At 41.4% G+C, this 20,328-nt stretch overlaps 1 protein-coding gene across 2 annotated transcripts in view; it reads left to right on the plus strand.

The window, feature by feature from the left end:
• The window catches only part of GSR (glutathione-disulfide reductase), a 35,331-nt gene that overhangs the window by 9,305 nt on the left and 5,698 nt on the right, over positions 1 to 20,328 (plus strand). For both annotated transcript variants that reach the window (XM_059685481.1, XM_059685482.1), the window contains exons 2-9: positions 1,051 to 1,077; positions 5,243 to 5,331; positions 7,633 to 7,702; positions 11,011 to 11,158; positions 11,505 to 11,559; positions 12,934 to 13,033; positions 17,366 to 17,452; positions 18,540 to 18,698. In XM_059685481.1, coding sequence (XP_059541464.1) covers positions 1,051 to 1,077; positions 5,243 to 5,331; positions 7,633 to 7,702; positions 11,011 to 11,158; positions 11,505 to 11,559; positions 12,934 to 13,033; positions 17,366 to 17,452; positions 18,540 to 18,698 — 735 coding nt within the window. The remainder of the gene's footprint in view (positions 1 to 1,050; positions 1,078 to 5,242; positions 5,332 to 7,632; positions 7,703 to 11,010; positions 11,159 to 11,504; positions 11,560 to 12,933; positions 13,034 to 17,365; positions 17,453 to 18,539; positions 18,699 to 20,328) is intronic.

Consider the following 20,328-nt stretch of genomic DNA (forward strand, 5'->3'; position numbering starts at 1 on the left):
TTATCTCATAACTGGAAGTTTATACCTAACAAAGACCTTTCTTGATCATAGTGCCACCCTGCTGGAGAGGCTGGCAGGAGAGGCGGGGGTTGAAGAAGCCTGAGAAACAGTTTGCACAGTCGATTGTTTGTATTCATGTAGGCTGATTTGTTGGGACTTTGCATCAAGTACCCTTTTGCAAACAATCCTGAAAAACAAAATAGCTTTCAAGGCAGTTTTAATCAATCTTGTTCTTAACCCAGGTTAAAGAAAAAAGTTATTACTTTTAGGATGTGATCAAAAGGAAGTACACAGCTATAAACAAAAGTTTGTGTGTAAGCATATATCACAGCTTGTTTCCAAGAACCCTTGGGAGTAACTTATCTCTCGTCTAATGGGCATGAATAGCTATTTTCTTAAACAATTCGTTTTTTGTTTTGTTTTTTTACTTGTAAGAAGTCTTACAAGTATTTGTGCTTTTCCTTGTGTGTTGGCTGCTAGAATTCTGAGAATCAAATTTATGATCTGTTTCTAGTAAGTATGTAAGACTTAATAGCATAGATGACCCTTAATGCTTGATTATCATCCTTTGGTCCTGAAAAATAATGTAGATTTCCACCAGAGGTTTTCTCAAAGGGGGCAGTCTGGGTGTTTTACCCATGATACTCCAGGGGCCCAGAAATCCTCTAGGACAGCTGCTGAGATTATTCAGCTGGTAGGTCCTCTTCCGACCTATTTCTCTTCTGCTTCCCTCTGGGTTCTGCGCAAGCCCAGGCTTCTGCCATCTCCTGGCCTGTACCGTCGCTGAGTGCATGGCGCCTGCAAATGGAATTGTTCCCCTCCACCCCCTTCTGCTTTTCTTGAAAAAATGCTGATGAGTAAAATTCTCTCCCTCATGACATAAAAGTAATGTCCATTTGCTCTATACTGGAAAAAATTAAATAATTGTAGATTAAGACTTCGAACTCAAGTAAGTCTCCTGGGTTGATGCTTGGGGTTCATTTCTTGCAGGTTTGTTTTATATTGAGTTTAATATTATTAAAATATGTCCTTTTAATTTTTTTTTCCTAGGTGAATGTCGGATGTGTCCCCAAAAAGGTAGAATTTTTTTAAAAAATTCTTTATTGTTGAAAGTATTGCATATGTCTTCGTTTTCCCCCATTGACCTCTCCCTGCCCGCGCCCACCCCCCAGCACATGCCCTCACCCCCCTCCTGTCTGTGTCCATTGGTTATGCTTATATGCATGCATACAAGTCCTTTCGTTGATCTCTTACCCCTTCTTCCCACCCTCCCCAAAAAGGTAGAATTTTTAGTTCTTATTCCTTCCACCCTCCTTTTACATGTTTGGTAAATCATGATCAGGATAAGGCTATTTCCAAATGTTTCAGTGAAAATTCTTTCTGGAAAAAATAACTGAGAAACCGACTAATAGTGGCTTAAACAATAGGCTAGTGTTTGTTTGTTTCATTTTGTTGGTGTGAGTTTTTGTTTTTAAGCACAGAAATCAATTTATCTATACATTGCCCATATTAAAATCATGAATCACGTGACTTTGGGTATCTTATGTCAACTCTAAGATTGATTTCTCAAGTTACTTGATGGCACTTCTTTTTATTTGTTTTTATTTTTTGTTAATCCTCACCCGAGGATATTTTTTCCATTGCTTTTCTGAGAGAGAATGGAAGGGGGGGAGGGGAGACAAACATCAATGTGAGAGAGACACATCAATTGGTTGCCTCCCACATATGCCCCAACCAGGGCCAGTGATCAGACCCAAAACCCTTCTGGTATGTGGGCCAAAGCTCTGAACACTGAGCCCACCGGCCAGGGCAGTGGCATTTCTTAGTATTTGGATACCTTTATGGTAAGTAGTCTATTGATGGAGTTACTGTGTACTTGGGGCCTGGCCCCGTCTTTGCTACTCCAGAGATTCAAGTATATTGATTTGCTTAGGAGTGAATTGATTATCCGACATCAAAAGAAATCCTATCTAATAATAGACAAAGATGCAAATTGACCGTACCTTCGCTACACCCACCATTGGCTAATCGGAGCAATATGCAAATTAACCGCCAACAAAGATGGTGGCTAATCTGCATATACCAGCTGGGAGCGAAGACTGAAGACACCTTAGAAGGAAGCCAAGCAAGAGAGCCGAGGTAGCGGAGACGGGCGGGAGAGAAGCGGCAGAGATGGGAGGGAGAGAAGCGGCAGAGACGGGAGGGAGAGAAGCGGCAGAGAAGGGCAGGGTAGGAACGGCAGAGATGGGCGGGAGAGAAGCGGCAGAGAAGGGCAGGGTAGGAACAGCAGAGATGGGAGCGAAGCCCTATTCTTGCAGGAATCTTCCTGCAACGGGCCTCTAGTTGTTTTATAAAATGATGGTATTGATTTATCAGTTTAGTGTGAGTGAGATTATATCTGGGTTTAGTAATTAGGACAGGTTAGCTTTTTCTCAATATGGAGACACAGTCGGCAAACCAGATTCTTGAGTGAAAGTTTCTTAAGTTTTCCATTCTGTAGCCTCATGGATTCTCTTTACCACTGTAGTGATAGTTGTTGCTAGTAGCTATAGTGCAGGTTACCTTGAATGAACTCATCCTTACCTATGACAAAGGAAAAAATGACAGCTCTGATTTCCAAAGCTGACTCTTGCTTATACTTGCTAATTATTTTATTCCACATTTGAATGCAATTTATAATGTTATAATCCTAAGCTTACAAAATTTTGTTACTGAGATTACATTTTATTTATTATTATTATTTTTAAAAAATTTTGTTGATTTTTAGAGAGAGAGGAAGGGAGAGGGAGAGAGAAAGGGAAGCATACATTGATGGATTGGCTGCCTCCTGCACATGCCCTACTGGAGATCCAGCCCACAACCCGGGCATGTGCCCTGACCAGGAATCCAACCTGCGACCTCTTTGGTGCATGGGATGATGCCCAACCAATTGAGCCATATCGACCAGGGCTGAGATTACATGTTAAATTAGCAAATACCCTAATCTCGTCAGTGACACAGGCCTGAGTTTTATTCCAGAAAGGTTTTCTGTAATATGTTTTCTAGTATAGGGAGGGTTTTTTTTCTGTCTTAGGAAAATTTCTTGTTTTCTGTGGGACATTTTTCCTCAAAAATGTTCTTTCCTTTTTGTCTTAGATTTTGGAATCTGTTCTACTTGGAATCATGCAATTATGGATATATGGATTATGTAAATTAGTTATATGTAGTTTAAACCAATTATGGTAGTAAATCTGCTATTGATTGGTGCTACCTCATTACTTTAAAATACCATCTGGACTGATACTGCCTAGTGGACTGAATTTGTAATATTTTATTCCCATATATTTCACTTACCCTTCTATTCTGATCACATGTACCAGATAGTGACCTTATATTTTTGTAGGGGTCGACTGATTTCAAAACGCTTTCGCATTCTTGAAGATCAGTGGGTAGTTACCTCTTGTTCTGTAGAGCAGGCTGGCGCCTAGAGTAACTGCCCCTTGCACAGGGTAGAGCGAAGCAACAGCAGAGAAGGAACTGGATGGATGGGCCTGCTGCTGCCCGATCAGGTCTCAGTCTAAAACAGTGATGGTGAACCTATGAACTCATTTTTTTGGTTGATTTTTCTTTGTTAAATGGCATTTAAATATATAAAATAAATATCAAAAATATACATCTTTGTTTTACTATGGTTGCAAATATCAAAAAATGTCTATATGTGACACGGCACCAGAGTTAAGTTAGGGTTTTTCAAAATGCTGACACGCCGAGCTCAAAAGGTTCACCATCACTGGTCTAAAAGCAAATGCAGTTCAGACAGAGGCACCCTCTCCAGAGGGTTAGATGCTATAACACCGTACAAACTATAAACTGGAAGTAAATAAATATGGTACCTCAGGATAATAGGAGGTTTAGTGATGTGTCTTAAAATAACATTAATTTATTTGAGGTATTGATAAATTTTTCATATGTATTGTTTAAGATAAAGACTCTAGCAGATAGCCCTGGCCAGTGTGGCTCAGTTGGTTGAGTGTCACCCTGTGCACCGAAAGGTCTCTGGTTCGATTCCCATTCAAGGCACATACCTAGGTTATGGATTTGATCCACGGTCGGGTTGCATATGGGAGGCAACTAATTGATGTTTCTCTCTCTCTCTTCCTCCCCCCCTTTCCTCTCTCTCTAAAAACAAAACAATAAAAACATTAAAAAAAATACTCTAGCAGATAAAATGATTCATTCTATAGTATATGAATTTCACTTCAGCAAAGGAAACAGAATCCAGTAGCCATCAATTCATTCATCTTTAGGCATAAAGGGAGAAAGGTGCAAACAAGGAATCTTAAGGCTTATCAAAAGTGGAATTAAGACTTGTCTGGCCAAGAAAAATGGTAGTTTGGCTGTCATCAAGAGTTCCGGATGCCAATTTGAATTCAGTTATCACGAGGATCAGTTGGCAATTAAAAGGCTTCTACAGTTTGTAGGCTACATTCCGCAAGAGATGCATTGAACCTTTGAGTTCCAGGTGTCTGATCACATATGTTCTTACAAGGGCATGTTTATAGTTACTGGAAACATAATAGGAATTCATTCTCTTAAAGTTTTCAGTCTTCATCTTTACCTAATAGTTTCCTTCCAAATCACTGTACTGTAAAGTTACAGATGCAATTCCACTTCCTGGAACTAATCACAAAAGTCAGGGCTTAAAGAAATCTGAAGCTTAAAAAGCGATGGTAAGCCCGGGCGTGACTCAGTGAGTGTCAACCTATGAACCAGGAGGTCACAGTTCAATTCCTGGTCAGGGCACATACCTGGGTTTCAGGCTTGATCCCCAGGGTGGAGTGTGCAGGAAGCAGCCAAGCAATGATTCTCTATCACCATTGATGTTTCTATCTCTCCCTCTCCCTTCCTCTCTGAAATCAATTAAGAAAAAAAAAAGTGATATATACAAAAAAAAGTATATATACAAAAGAGAATTTAAGCAATAATAGATGTTAATGGAAAGACCCTGAGCCTTATAATATCCTGCTTCTCAGAGTTTATAAACTAGGGAATTTAACTCTAGAAGTAATTTCCCCCAATATTTCAGAAGCCTCCCTATAAAATCTGGTCATATTTCTGAACTTTTTCTTTTAAAATACATAGTTTCATTTTTAATTTAAAGGTCAGTATTATTATCATCTGCTGTTACAAAGTTACCTTTCATTCGAGATTTCTGTCTTCCCTCAGGACTCATGTACTACTGTTGTGGGTACTTTTTTTGCAGATAATGTGGAACACAGCTGTGCACTCTGAATTCATGCATGATCATGTTGATTACGGATTTCAGAGCTGTAATGGTAAATTCAATTGGCGGTAAGTGTTCATTCTCAGAGGGTTCTTTTCACAAATATAAGTATTTTTTCTTTCAGAATTAAATGTTCCACAAACTTTTTCGGGGGGCTATATTGTGGTAAAATATATATTACAAGCTCTTGGAGGTAATGGAGATATTTATGGCTTTAATTGTGGTGAGGGTTTCACGGGTGTGTACTTATCTCTATATTCATCAAGCTGTATACATTAAATATGTGCGTATACAGACACACAACATCAAATGTCTGTTTTAGCCATTTTTAACCAAGTAATTGCCACATGTCTAAAACGGAAACCATCCCCACACACCCCGATATTTTGAATTAAATGTAAAAAATCAATTTGCAATGAATATTATAAAAATTAATATATTACTCACAGTGCAGGTGTTCTTGAATATTTTCAGCTGAAAATTCTCACGAAAAATGATTTTAAAGTTGGTCAGGGCTGCCACTTAGGGAAAACTTTTTTTTTTATAGATGCACGTGGCGTGTGGGGAAGGTCTGCTGCTTGTGTCTACAGATGCTTGTGGCGTACAGTGGATTAAGTTGTCAATTCAGTAGCATTAAGCATATTCATGGTGTTGTGCAACCATTATCACTATCCATTTCCGGAACTTTTCCATCATCCCAAGCAGAAACAGTGTTGTTCAGTGTACCCATTACACAATACCTCATCTGCCCTGACCGGTTTGGCTCAGTGGATAGAGCATCGGCCTGTGGAGTGAAGGGTCCCAGGTTCGATTCCGGTCAAGGGCATGTACCTTGGTTGCGGGCACATCCCCAGTAGGGGGTGTGCAGGAGGCAGCTGATCAATGTTTCTAACTCTCTTGTGCAGGAGGAAGCTGATCAATGTTTCTAACTCTCTCTGTTTCTCTCCCTTCTCTCTAAAAAAATGGATAAAATGTATTTTTAAAAAAATAAAAAAAATAAAAATAAAAATAAATAAAAAAATAAAAAATAAACAATACCTCATCTCCCCTCCTCCAGCCCCCGGTATCTCTGTTCTACTTTCTACTTTGTATATTCTAGGTCAGGGGTGGGCAACCTTTTTGTGAGTGCGTGCCAAAACCAGCAAAATCTCTGACTCAAAATTCTTCTGCGTGCCAACCCTAATTTTAATGTATACATGTTATGTAAAATTATTTATTTATCTAAGATGCACCTACACTGAATTTATCTGAAAAATAAAAAAGTCAATATTAAGAAAAAATTGTAAATGGAAGATTATAAGAGAGGGTTTCGCGTGCCAGCAAAAGTTACTGGCGTGCCATGTTTGGCACGGGTGCCAGGGGTTGCCCACCCCTGTTCTAGGTACTTTGTACAATATTTGTCCTCTTATGCCTGGCTTATTTTATTTAGCATGGTGTTTTCAAAGTTTATCCTTGTGCCTGTGTCAGAATTCCAATCCTTTTAAAGGCTGAATGATATTATTTTATATTTATATACCATATTTTGTTTCTCCGTTCATTTTCAATGGGCTTTTGGGTTTTCTACCTTTTGTTTATTGTGAATAATCATGCTATGAACATTGGTCTACAAGTTCGTGCCTTCAGTTATTTTGGGTCAATACCTAGAAGTGGAATTGCTGGGTCATGTGGCAATTTTGTGTTTAAATTTTTTTAAGAAGCTGCCATAAACTTTTTGAAGCCATCAAATTTTTAAAAATATGCCGAAACCGGTTTGGCTCAGTGGATAGAGCGTCGGCCTGCGGACTGAAAGGTCCCAGGTTCGATTCCGGCCAAGGGCATGTACCTGGGTTGTGGGCACATCCCCAGTGGGAGATGTGCAGGAGGCGGCTGATCGATGTTTCTCTCCCATCGATGTTTCTAACTCTCTATCTTTCTCCCTTCCTCTCTGTAAAAAATCAATAAAATATATTTTAAAAAAAATAAAAAATAAAAAATAAAAATATTTAGCAAATTCATTCATTTAACAGATATTGAGTGGCAAGTGTGATTTGAAGATTATTTATTCCCTTAGATGCAGTCGACCGCTTAGTTCCAATAAGCTCTTATTGCTACCATGCTAGGTACTGTGCCAAAGTAGCTACCTTTGTCTTCTGTGCAAAGAAAAACGTTATCTATACACCGTGGATGCCAACTGAACATTCTCCACGGAGTAGAATAGGGGTTCTCCACATAGGGGCCAGCAGATGGACACAGGGAGGGGTGGCTGTCTTTAGAGACATTGACTCATGGGGTTTGTGCTGAGGGTGTGATTCAGGGACAGATAGATGCCCTAGTTACTAACTGAAGGAGGAGAATCCTCTTTCTCAGCACTGACTCAGGTTTCACCGCAGGGTGATAAAGGAAAAACGGGACGCCTACGTGAGCCGCCTGAACACCATCTATGAAAATAATCTAACCAAGGTGAGTATGCTGGGCTTGGAACTTTGAGAAGTTGCGGTTTGTTGCTTGAGTTTGCTAACAGGTCCGGCCAGACTAAAGCATAGCCATGGCCCGTCTCTCTCATTGTTTCTGTTACTTCTCTTGTGATTAACGACTCTGAGGTGGACCTGTCAGAGAAAGCCTCTCACTGGGTAGGCCAGTCTCTTTTCTACAGAGAGGTGTGTCAAAGTTGGGAGACCAGGTCTCACCTGATGGCTGTATCTCGAGTAGACCTGGCTCTCCAGTTTGTTCCAGGAGCCAAGCCCATCAGAGACTGAATATGCCCGTTTATTAATTAAAATCAGGAGCATGATGTGGATGGAAACGTGCTCAGAGCATCCTCATCCTCGGTGGCTAAATCTACTCAGTAGTCCAAGGTATGGTTCAGAAGGTTTCTTTTTCTGTGAATGAAATCTCATCCAGGAAATTGGGCAAAGACGGGTTTGCCTTTAGCAAATACCTGTTGTCCTTGGCTATCCTGAGGCTTTTCCCGTCTTAGTGCTTAGATATCATACCTCTCCCACTGGGACTGTGTCAGGGACATTGACAAATTTTGCATCATCGACTCTTTCTTGACGGCATATATCTCATCACCCTTCAGTTGCCTTTTTGCCCTCACTTTGCGGTTTCTAAGATTTGAATGTAACAGTGCTGGGGTCCAACCCCAGCAGGTCCAGGGGTCCCCAAAGGTGTGGACGGAGTCGGCGAAGATGGAATGATACGGAGACAGCGTTCAGTTGATCAGCAGCCTAGCCAGGATCTTCAGCCAAGTTCTGGTCTCGATATCCAGAGAGGTTCTGCTTAGGATCTCCAGCCAGGTTCTGTCCAGGTTCTCCAGGCAGGTCCAGTCACCAGGTTCTAGTCAGGCGCTCCTGCCAAACTCCACAGTCAGGTTCAGTCCAGGATCCCCTGCCATGCTCTCTCGCCAGGCTTTGCCTCCAAGCTCCGAGGCCAGTCCCTGTCCAGGATCCTCCGGCATGCTCTCGCCAGCGAAGTTCTTCTGTCTCTAGGCTCCGTGTAGGTTCTGTCTTCGTGATTCTGTTCTAAGTTCTGAGACTTTCTGTCTTGTTACAACTGTATTTATACCAGTTGATTCAATCCTATCAATCTCTATTACAAAGGTTAGGGCGTTTCTTATCTCCATTCCAGGGAGAAAAGATTATGTAGTTTAAGCATGATTGTTCGTAGTTAAAGGGATTAATTACCCGCCTGGCACTTAGTTGAGGGGTTTTATTCCCTCCCTAACTTCAGGGGAAAATCCCTACCTGGGGATTCAACCTTTCTCGGAGAGGTGACTTTGGTTAAAACACAGCGCCAAGAAGGTGAGCAAACATATTAAGAACCGTATGCCATATATGCCAGGTCCCTTGAAACAGCAAGGATGGACCGGCTCCCAGCATAACAGGTTATATTTAGATCAGAGGATTCTTTTTTTAAAAAATATGTTTTTTATTGATTTTTAGAGCGAGAGGAAGGGAGAAAGATAGAGAGATAGAAACATCAGTGAGAGAGGAACATCACCGATCGGCTGCCTCCTGCACACCCCCTATTGAGGGATTGAGCCCACAACAAAGGCATGTGCCCTGACCCCAAACATCTTGGTTCTTGGGTCAACGCTCAACTGCTGAGCCACACGGGCCAGGCTAGATCAGAAGATTCTTGATGATATTCAGGCCACTGTAATCTCATTAGCAGATTGTTGATAAGCCAATTTTAGTGTGAGTTACTTCTACAGATGGCTAACCTCAGACATTTTTATATTGATTCATATCATTCCTTGGGTTTCTTTTTGGATGATGATATTTTCTGACCTTAATCCCCAATTCAAGGGAAAATATTTGGGGCCTTCAGTCCCCTAGGCACTGATGACAAGACATTTTAAGTCTATTAGACATGAGTTGAGATAACAGTTGTTATACTAAAACACCCACATCAGATTTTATTAAAAAGTGGAGCTAGCTAAAGCGCAAAAGTGATAGAAAAATCACTCAAGAAACAGCATTTTTTAATACTCACAAATCTTGGTGTGCCCTATAACTTACCCTGATGTTATGGGGAAGAAATTCTGAATAGGAAAGGAAACTTTCTGTCAAATACTCTAGGAAATGAAAGTAAAAATTTCATCAGTTCTTCCTCCAAACTCTTGTCTAGATCAGTGATGGCGAACCTTTTGAGCTCGGCGTGTCCGCATTTTGAAAAACCTAACTTAACTCTGGTGCCGTGTCACATACAGAAATTTTTTGATCTTTGCAACCATAGTAAAACAAAGACTTACATTTTTGATACTTATTTTATATATTTAAATGCCATTTAACAAAGAAAAATCAACCAAAAAAAATGAGTTCGCGTGTCACCTCTGACAAGCATGTCATAGGTTCGCCATCACTGGTCTAGATTATTGCCACTTGATGCATACCCCTTTTTGGCTAGCACCCCCTAAGAAATTATTACCTCTTGTAGGAAGGATTTTGTGGAGGTTTGCGGCTTTTGGCATTGATCTTGATTCATCCTGATTAAGCAGGGCACGTGCAGAGCAGGCCTGGAGGGGTGATTGCAAAAGAGGCAATAACTCAATGAAGAACCAAGCATGTTCTAAAATGTTCCAACATTCTCTTCTGTAATCCTGTTTGCATAATGCCATTATCCTTGTAGCTGCCCACATTTGCATGCTAACACATGCATCATAGCTGGCAGAAGCTTGCTGGCAAGCTCCAGTCCCCAAATGGAGGCCCTGGCACAGTATGAGCAAGTGAGGGTTTGCGTTCTCAGCATCTCTAGCCTGGACCTTCATTGTCATGTAAATTGGCGGTATTCTCCCCATTTTGTTTAAGAAAACCTGAAACATCGCGTTTTCCTGCCTCGGCCAGAGTATTTCTCTTTTGCCTCTGCTACCTTTGCCTCTATCCTTTTTTCTCTCTTAGCCCTCTGTTCCTCCTCCGACAACATCATTCTTCATGGTGTTTCCATTGCAAGTGAGACTTTCCCCCTCAAGTTTTGGAGACAAAAATATCTTTTTCCTCGTGGGGGTGACTTGCATATTCTTTTTGGTCTCTGGCCAAACACAGCACCTTTATTTCTTCTTACTTGTACATTTCCAGCGTCAAATGGCAATCCCCTTACCTAAGTATCAGTTAAACAGAAGTTCTGTAGAAACTCGAACATTGAAAGCTGTCTTGGCCTCAGCAAACCCAAATTCAGAATCCTCCGTGGAGAAAGGGAAAGCTCTGACAAGGGCAGCAGATGTTTTTGTTTTAGCTTACGAACGTTTTCATGTCACGGTTCCTCTCCAGGCCAAAATAGAAATCATCAATGGCTACGCAGCGTTCACCGGGGACCCCAGGCCCACAGTAGAGGTCGGTGGGGAAAAGTACACTGCTCCTCACATCCTGATTGCAACAGGTGGCGTGCCCTCGCATCCACTGGAGAGCCAGGTCCCGGGTGAGTCTCCCAGAAGCAAATGCTTGGGAATAACAGCCAGGGGGAGTTGATCGGAGGGTGGGAGAGTGAAGCAGAGCCAGCAGAGTCTACTCTTAAGAGCTGAGCAAATGTTTGTTTCACAGAGAAATTTCACAGTTATTTGGTCATCACTGCTCTTATTTCTAGAGGGAGGGAAAAAATGTCTACCAGGGGAAGACTTGGTTGGCAGCTTCCCAAGTGAGGATTTTTAAAAACTTGTCAAAACAGAGAGCATGATGGCTAAGAGAGTATCGGTTCTTGTGTAAGATGTTGTGATTATTTTCCAAGAGAAGGCTCAGTCTGTGTGATCCATATTTCACTGTCCTAGGTGCCAGCTTGGGAATAACCAGTGATGGATTCTTTCAGCTGGAAGAATTGCCTGGGTAAGCTGGTGTCCTTCCTGACCTCGGTGTTCATGCTCCCTCAGGCTCTCCTCTGACACTCGCCCCCTCCACCCCCAGCCTTAAACACTGGCTTTCCTGGTTCTCTTCTCCTGTCTTCTCTTTTTATGACATTGGGTATCTCATTCACTCGTACCCCTCATTAAGTAACTCAGGTCTTTCCTGCCTTTGGTCAGAATCCATTGCAGAAATGTAAGGACCAGAGTCAAACACAGGATGGTTCTGAAGGATAGTAAAGCCCTGAAACTATCTTCTGGCTTCAGCCTGATACAGCATCAATCGCTAATGTGTCTCAAATACCTGCTTCTGGTGTTCAGAGCAGCTGGTGCACAGATGAAGGCTCTGTCAGTCTGACGAAAATAGATTTTCCGAAATCGCGCTTTCTATGTGTTTGCCCAAATAACCTTAGTAAATGTCTGTCATGGGTTCAGATACACGGAGGGGAAAAATATAAGGAGGAAGGTATTTTCTCTAATTTGCAGACGCCCCCAGTGGCAGACTTTCTAAGTTAGAGGGATCCTCCCTTCACTCATGAAAAGAGGCAACACTCAGGCACTGGAGAAGGGACCCTTTAGTGCAGGGACTTTATCTCCTTCCAAGTAACACCCACTCCTGACTCAGCAGCTCAACTCGGCTGCTCCCAGAGCGGGTGCTGCCAATCCAGTTTGAGGTCTTAATCCTGTGCTTTTATAAAGGCCTTCACGGAGGGGGGCTGGGGTGACTAACAAGTCATGCCCACACCTTTACCTTAATTCACCTGGAGCCACAGTGAATGTGGGACCAGAGGGTTTCTTTGCCGCTCCACGCTGCCGTGAAGTTGTCCTGTTGAGATACGCAGACCAGTCAATCTTTTGACTTTGAGATAAGCAAATAGCCTCTTTAGACTTGCTGTCTGTGGAGCATGGAAACGTGTTACAGAGCAGCCTTTTCCCCCTCGTGATCCACCCTGTACTGTTTGGTTTTAGGGTTGAATGATGTGACACATATGGTCATGACTCGTCTTGTTTGTTGGATGATATAATTCAACCTGGACTCGCTCTCAGAGCCATTGGATTATATAAATGTGCATTAAACATTTTACTTTATTTTTTTTGTTTTGCATTAAACATTTTAAAATCATTTCTTAAACTTGCATTGCTAGCAATAAATGAATTTAAATGAATTCATTCAAATTGTACCATTGTCAATGTCTTAGTTTTGACAACTGTGCCATGGTTACGTAAGATATCAGTTTTGAGAAAACCTGGGCAGAAGTATACAGGACATCTCTGTACTAGCTTTTCAACTTTTCTGTAAACCTAAAATTATTCAAAAACAAGTTTATTTTAAAATCTCGACCCTGTGCTTTCACTTCAGCCGCAGCGTCATTGTCGGTGCAGGATACATCGCCGTGGAGATAGCGGGGATCCTCTCTGCCCTGGGCTCCAAGACATCACTCATGATACGACACGATAAGGTAAGTTCCGTCCTTTTACCTTCTCCTTCCTTGATGTTAACCTTTTACAAAACCTACAGTGAGAATTTTCTCTTATGTTGTCACTAAAAACTAGGGTGCAAAGCCTCTGGAGGTTGGCTGCTTTGTTCCATGTGGGGCTGCATAGAAGCCAGTTGAATTAGGCCTTGTGTCCTTCCCAGCTCCCAGCTGCTGGTTGATAATAATGATTTCGATTCTATCAAATTGGCTGGTATTTTTATCATGAGGTACTAGATAGTATCAAATGCCTTCAGAAGGAAACACACAGGATCAGTTTAATTTCTTATTCTGGAAACCAATTTTATACGATCAGGTACTATTGGATTTTTAACAGTCAACTAAGTTCTTTGCATTAAAAGGAAAAATATCAAAAATATTTACACGCAGATATTCATGGCAGCATTATTTGCAATAGCCAAGAGGTAGAAGCAACCCAAGTGTCCATTGGTGGATGAATGGATAAATACAAAGTGGTACCTATACTAATAAAAGGGTAATATGCTAATTAGACCAGATAGACCTGACGTCTTTCGGACATCCTTCCGGACAAAAGCCACAGTGGCAGGGCTGAGACAGAGGCGATTAGGGGCGATCAGGCAGGCAGGCAGGCAGGCAGAGCAGTTAGGGGCGATCAGGCCAGCAGGGGAGAGGGGTTAGGGTTAATCAGGCAGGCAGGCAGAGTGGTTAGGGGCGATTAGGCTGTCAGGAGAGAGCGGTTAGGGGTGGTCAGGCAGGCAGAGGGGTTAGGGGCGATAAGGCAAGCAGAGCAGTTAGGGGTGATCAGGCCGGCTGGGGAGAGTGGTTAGGGGCGATCAGGTAGGCAGGCAGATGGGTTAGGGGCCATCAGGCAGGCAGGCAGAGGGGTTAGAGGTGATCAGGCAGGCAGGCAGAGTGGTTAGGGGCGGTCAGACAGGCAGGCAGATGAGCGGTTAGGAGTCAGTGGTCCCGGATTGTGAGGGAATATCCGACTGCTGGTTATCCTCCAAGGGGTTCTGGATTGGAGAGGGTGCAGGCCAGGCTGAGGGAAACCCCGCCCCCTCCCCCGCCCTCATGCACGAATTTTGTGCACCGGGCCTCTAGTATATATATAATGGAATATTATTCAGCCTTAAAAAGGCATGGCATTCTGATGTGTTACAATGTGGATGATCCTTGGGAGCATGCTAAATGAAATAAACCAGACACAAAAAGACAAATACTATATTATTTCACTTCTGTGAGGGTATCTAGAGTAGTCAGACTCACAGACACAGAAAGTAGAATAGGGGTGGTTGTCAGGGAGCTGCAGGGAGGAGGAAATGGAGAGTATTGTTTAATAGCTAGAGAGTTTCAGTTTTTCAAGAGAAAAAAAGCTCTGGAGATCAGCACAGCAATAAGAATATACTTAACACTTTGGAACTGTATGCTTACAAATGGTTATGTTGGTAAATTTAATGTTATGTTTTGTTTTGTTTTTTTACCAACAACAAATAATAATAAAGGAAGCTCATAGGTCATTTGCTCTAACCTCATTTTAAGGCTAAGAGAGGTTTTGTGAGTACTAATTAATATCAAAACTGACCGTCAACTAAGGTCTCAGAAGCCCAGGCTAGTATTTTTTCTGCTAAAATGCTGCCTCCCTGTTTGTCACTGAGGATAAAGTGCTGCTTTGCCTGTTTTTTGATTACTTGTGACTGAGCACCATTGGTTTGTGGCGCAGTATTGGAGTTTCCAGAGGCATGGTGTGGGGCAGTCATAGGAGGGTTGGCCCGAGACTCTGCCTGCCCCTAAGAAGAGTGTGACTTGGGCAAGTCATTTATTGCCTTTGGAACAGGATTTATCAGATTCTAGACCACTTAGATGCTATGATCCAAATTCTTGGTTACTTGAGCAAATGGAGGGAGATGAGGGAAGCTGACCGTGCTGGTCAGTGTGTGCTCAGAGGAGCGTCCTCTTTGACTTTGATGCTTGTCGTATAATTAAGCCCCAGGAGATTTACGTCCTGAATGTTTTGCATAGGCCATGTTGCATTTTGCATTGCTGGAATGCATCCAGCAAATTGGAAGGAAGGAGGAAGGCAGAGGGATAGCTAGCCTGAATTTAATACATAAATAAGCAAATAAACTGCAGCAGTCTGTCAGTAGGGTGGTTAATCTCCTGCGTTTGGAAAAGTGGCTTGTTTGCCGAGAGCCACGTCGACTTGGGCTTCTTGCCCTCTCCCATCTCCAATGCCTCAGACTCTTCTCCCTTTCCTCCCTGTCCCAGTATAACTCTAATCTAGAGGTAGCCTATAATAACTCATGACCTCCCCCCCGCCCCCCGCACCTTTACTCTGCCTAGGGTGTGTTGCATATGTATTATCACAAAGACATATCTAGAGAAAGAAAGAGGATCCTATGGGAAGAGAAAGTTGCTAGACAGTAACAACTGTTATTTAAAAGAATAGCCTCCCTCGGGCAGTCATGGAAGCCCCGTATGAACATTGAAATCCAACTGGAAGTAATATTGAGAATTTTGGAAAAAAAGCAAAAATTCTGGTAGCAAAAATGTAGATTATTATGTCAATTCTATTTCCTGTTTCAATGGTGTTATACTATAGAATTCATGTGGCTCCTAATTAGCTCAAGGCTGTGTGATTCTCATAGTCATGGAACTTCATAAGGGCAAACAAAGAATAGCTATTTCAGCATCTTAAGTGAAAATTAACAAATGATAATAATGCTTAATTCTGGGGATATTAGACACTAAAGCTTATTAATGTAAGTGATAAATGCTTTTAAAATCTGACAGTTCTGCTTAAATTAATACTATCCATTTATTTATCCAGTGTCACCCGGTTCTATAGGTTAATTACTTACCTTAGGTTGTTTCCTTGTTACCAGTCTTACTTGTCTTTCATTGTGTCTTCTTTTGTTTGAAAGAGGCTTGGTCACATCTCATTAGATTCATTGCCTCCTTTAATTAGTTTAGCTGACTATTAAATCTACTGCATTATCAATTCCACGATCTCCCCTGTGACGAATACCATCTTTGAGGCTGCATACATACCTTAAGAAGAATTAGGATAGACTTTCACCAATAATGTGTAAGAAAATGTGGGTTTTCCATTTTTCCCCCCAAAAACCTGCCTTTCCCACTGAGTATCCTTTTCCTCTTCCATGACTCCTATCATCCTGTCACCAAGGTCATCATTGTCCTCTCTGTCATTATCACCATCACCACCAAGCCCTCCATAAATATATTTCCTGGCATATTGACCTACTGTTGTGATTTTTCAGATTTGAGCATCTCTCAGCGTATAGACTGAGCCCTCATAAAAGCAGCCTCATCAGACATACCCCCTGTTTTCCAGAAGGAGTTGAACCCTCTCTAGTCTATTTCCCACTTCGTTTCTTCAGATTTCTTTTGTTCAAACCTGCCTGTGTGCTATTCTCCATCTGTAACCTGGTCCCATCTCCTTATCTGTATATGGACTCTTCTACTTAAGGGTCTTTCCCTACCCAAGTCATTGAGATCCGATGCAAATTCCAATGTTCTCCATGAAATCTTCCCTGTTTTCTTCTGTATAATTTCTATCTTTTATAAACCACCTTATCTGTAATCTGTACATCCTTTAAGTTAATTCTTAGTCTGTCTTTTATTCTGATATTTTGTGTTTTCCACATAGTAGAGCTTAATAAACATGTGTTGATAGAATGAATGATTTACAGTGTTGGCCTCAGGTTAGCTTGCAAGAGTTGCACGTCTTTCTCCTCCACTGAAGAGGGAAGAGGGTGCTCATAACCATATTTATATCCTCCTAGCACCTTTTAGAATAAATCCCAAAAATAGACACTCACTGCATGTCTACTAATTTAAACGAATGATAGCATTCTGACAAAGACTAAGTGAATGCTGTGAGAATATTGTTGTAACAGCAATGTTAAAGAATATGTAAATGCCTCCGAAGATATAACTTACCAGTTCCCTGATCTTCCCACCTCAACTTGATATTCTGAACTCAATTAAGAAAAAATAAAGTGCTTCCATAGATATGGGAGGGAGATTAATGAGCTTTGGTTCTGAGAATATGAAGAGGCAATTAATAGATGTGTCTCTCTCACATCGATGATTCTCTCTCCCCACCCTCCCGCCTTCCTTTCCAATCTCTAAAAATCAATGGGAAAAATATATATCCTTGGATGAGGATCAACAGAACAAAACAAACAAACAAATAAAGACGAAGATAAGAGGGGGGATGATATTGAAATTTCCCTCCCAAATTTGTGGCATAAATTTTAATCAAGTTTTTTCCTTTCCTACCACCATCCCTCTGCTGCCTCTATTTGTATACAGGTACTTAGAAGTTTTGATTCAATAATCAGTTCCAACTGCACGGAAGAGCTGGAGAATGCTGGCATAGAGGTCCTGAAGCACTCGCAGGTATGAAGTATGACCCAGCCAGGGCACGCTTACAGCCTTCAGTCGTCTGTCATGAATCACACTCTGTGCTTTTGGCCTCACCCCATTAGTTTTATAAATAGAAACTCTTGTGTACCCCAGTCAATTGATTCCTTCTAGTCAATTTCTAGAGTACTACCAATTCTTTTCTTTATTCTAAAATGCTATATTTCTCATTAATGTATTAATGAAGCCAAGGTATAAAATATTAGAAATCTGGTTGTTGGATTTAGGAACTAAAACTAATTCTTTATGCTTAGATGCCTTACTGAACATCCTTATTTTTCAGGTGTATATTTATTTTTCAGGAAATATTATTGGGGAATCTATTTTTAAAGCACACCTTTTTGGATTTTGCAGGTGGAAAGAATTACAAAGTGCTTTACTCCTCAGGGACTCGCCTAAATTTCAGAATTTTCCTGGAGCATTAGGCTTGTAAAAGTGATTATTTTCCCCATAGTTTCACCCTTTCACCATAGGCCACATCAAGTAAAATAGTAAATGGGACTGTGCTTTGTGAGTGTGAAAGTGCCAGATTGGCGGTGGGATCAACATCAGAGTCATCTGAAACCTTCACTGAACTGTGCAAGGCCTCTGCTCTCCTGACCTAATTCTTACGGCGCAGGCCCCCCCCCCCCCCAATTCTGCTTCTGAATGTCCAGGAAGGAGCAGTGATTGTAGTGTATGAAGTTTCTTAGTGGTGCTGCTATAGTCCATTTCCTCTTCCCCATACTCCAGTTGCATAAATCTGTGCTTAGATTTATGAGTTTAAATCTTGTCACAGTTTTTAAAGGTACCGTTTAGGATACTCTGTTTTTAAGCTGAAGCATTAGGAGGGTGACATGAGCTGACATTTCTGGCTGTTGGCTAGATGATTTGGGGCAACTGAGAAACAGTCTTGGGTCCTGGGAGTTCTGGTGTTGGTGGCCTTGGAGCAGAAATAACTGTGTCAGCACGTGACATTCACGTGTAGGATTCAGTTGGGTTTTTTTTTAATGTTAAGTATTTTCATTTCCTCGTTGCTTTCCTTCCTCCCTCACCTACAAGTAACACATTTATTTGCCAATAGGTCAAGGAAATTAAAAAGACTTCCTCGGGCTTGGAAGTCTCCATGGTTACTTCAGTTCCTGGTAGGAAACCCATCATGACCACGATTCCAGATGTTGACTGCCTTCTCTGGGCCATTGGGCGGGACCCAAATTCCAAGGGCCTGAATTTAAACAAACTGGTAAGCTGATTTAATCTGCCCAAAACATCCTTGAATCCCTGAGTAGCCCTGCGTTCTCCCTGACCCACCCAGACCCCCCAAATTTTGGTGGGTTCTATTGGATTTTTTTTCTCTTTATTCCTTGCATTCAGTTTGTCCCCAAACCCCATTGCTGCTGCTTTAAAGATTATCTTTTTTAGTGTCATCACCCTAGATCAGGTCCCTGCCACCTCTAATCTGGATTGTTGAGCAGCTTCCTGACTGGCCTCTTTCTTCCAGATTTCCTTTTTACTGTGATACTTGTCCTTTTAAAGCCCTGTAATTATTCCTTATGGTCTGCAACGCTAATCCTGATGGCTGGGTGTATAAATCGTCTGGACGTTGTGGCACTTGGGGATGGAAACAGATGTGAAGCTGATCTACCAGTGTTATAAGTAGCATTCTTATTTGCACTTTTAAATTTTGAAGGAAAGTCTAGTGGAGTAGCGTGGGTGTGGGTCTCAGAATTTTACCCAGTTTTGAACCTTAGTTCTATTACTTGTCACTTGCATGGCCTTATTAAACAAGCAGCATAATCACTCTGAAGTTTGAATTGCTTCATGTAAATATGGGAATAATAATAGTGCTTACCTCATGGAGTTGAAGAGAAGAATAAATGGGAAAGTGCCTGCCAAGTAATTATCTGAGATTCCGGCTTATCGTATGAACTCAATAAATGTTCATCAGCTGCTGTTGGTGGTGGTGATGATTTTTTTGAGATGCTGTACTACTCTTCTAATAATAATAGATATTTTACGTGTTTGCGGTTTATACATTTGATGGAGCTTCTGGAGAAGTTTGTAATATTTATATTTTATCTTCTAATATTAATATCTGTTACAATATAGATTCCTTTTTCATTTCTATAAAAGGTATAAAAAAATAAAATATCCAGGGAGATGTTTTCCTTATTTTTAATCTTACTGTTCAGTGAAATTTACTGAAACTATTTTCATATTAACAAGACTGGTCATTCAGCCTTTTACCTTTCTAGTGATGTTTGCCTTTGTACAGATATAGGCATTGGCAGGTCCAGTTTTCAACTATATTTGCTGAGTTAAAAAAAAAAAAAAGGCGAAGTCTTCAATCCCATTCAGTGTTAAGATCTGTATTTGTAATGCAGATGGAATGATTCCTATGTGTAGGCCTTGTCCACATGTTGCTAACCTGATTTAATATTGCCACCAGCTCTTTGAGGTGTAAGGACGAGGAAACCAGGAGCACAGAGTTAGTAAATAATTCATGGCCGTAACTCTATGGAGCCAGGAGAATGTCTGTGTTACCGCTGTTTTCACAGTGACTAGGTTAATGCCTCATTTGTACTAGAAGTTCAAATATTTGTTCATAAATAGATGGTTATACAAGGTCTCATAGCTAGTAAATGGCAGAGCTGAGATTTGAACTCAGCTCTATGTGGCTTCAAAGGCAATACACTCTTAACCACTGAGCTACCTACTTCCTACTTCTGTTCTATTTTTCACACGGGAGTATGTACACCTGGGGTCTAGAAAGCCACAAGATGAGCATGACACATCTTGGGAGCAAAAATTTAACTCAATATATGGGGTAGGGGATTGGTTAAAAGGAACAGTTAGAGTAGAACACAACATTT

Source organism: Myotis daubentonii, chromosome 2 (assembly GCF_963259705.1).
Source record: "Myotis daubentonii chromosome 2, mMyoDau2.1, whole genome shotgun sequence".
NCBI lineage: Eukaryota > Metazoa > Chordata > Mammalia > Chiroptera > Vespertilionidae > Myotis > Myotis daubentonii.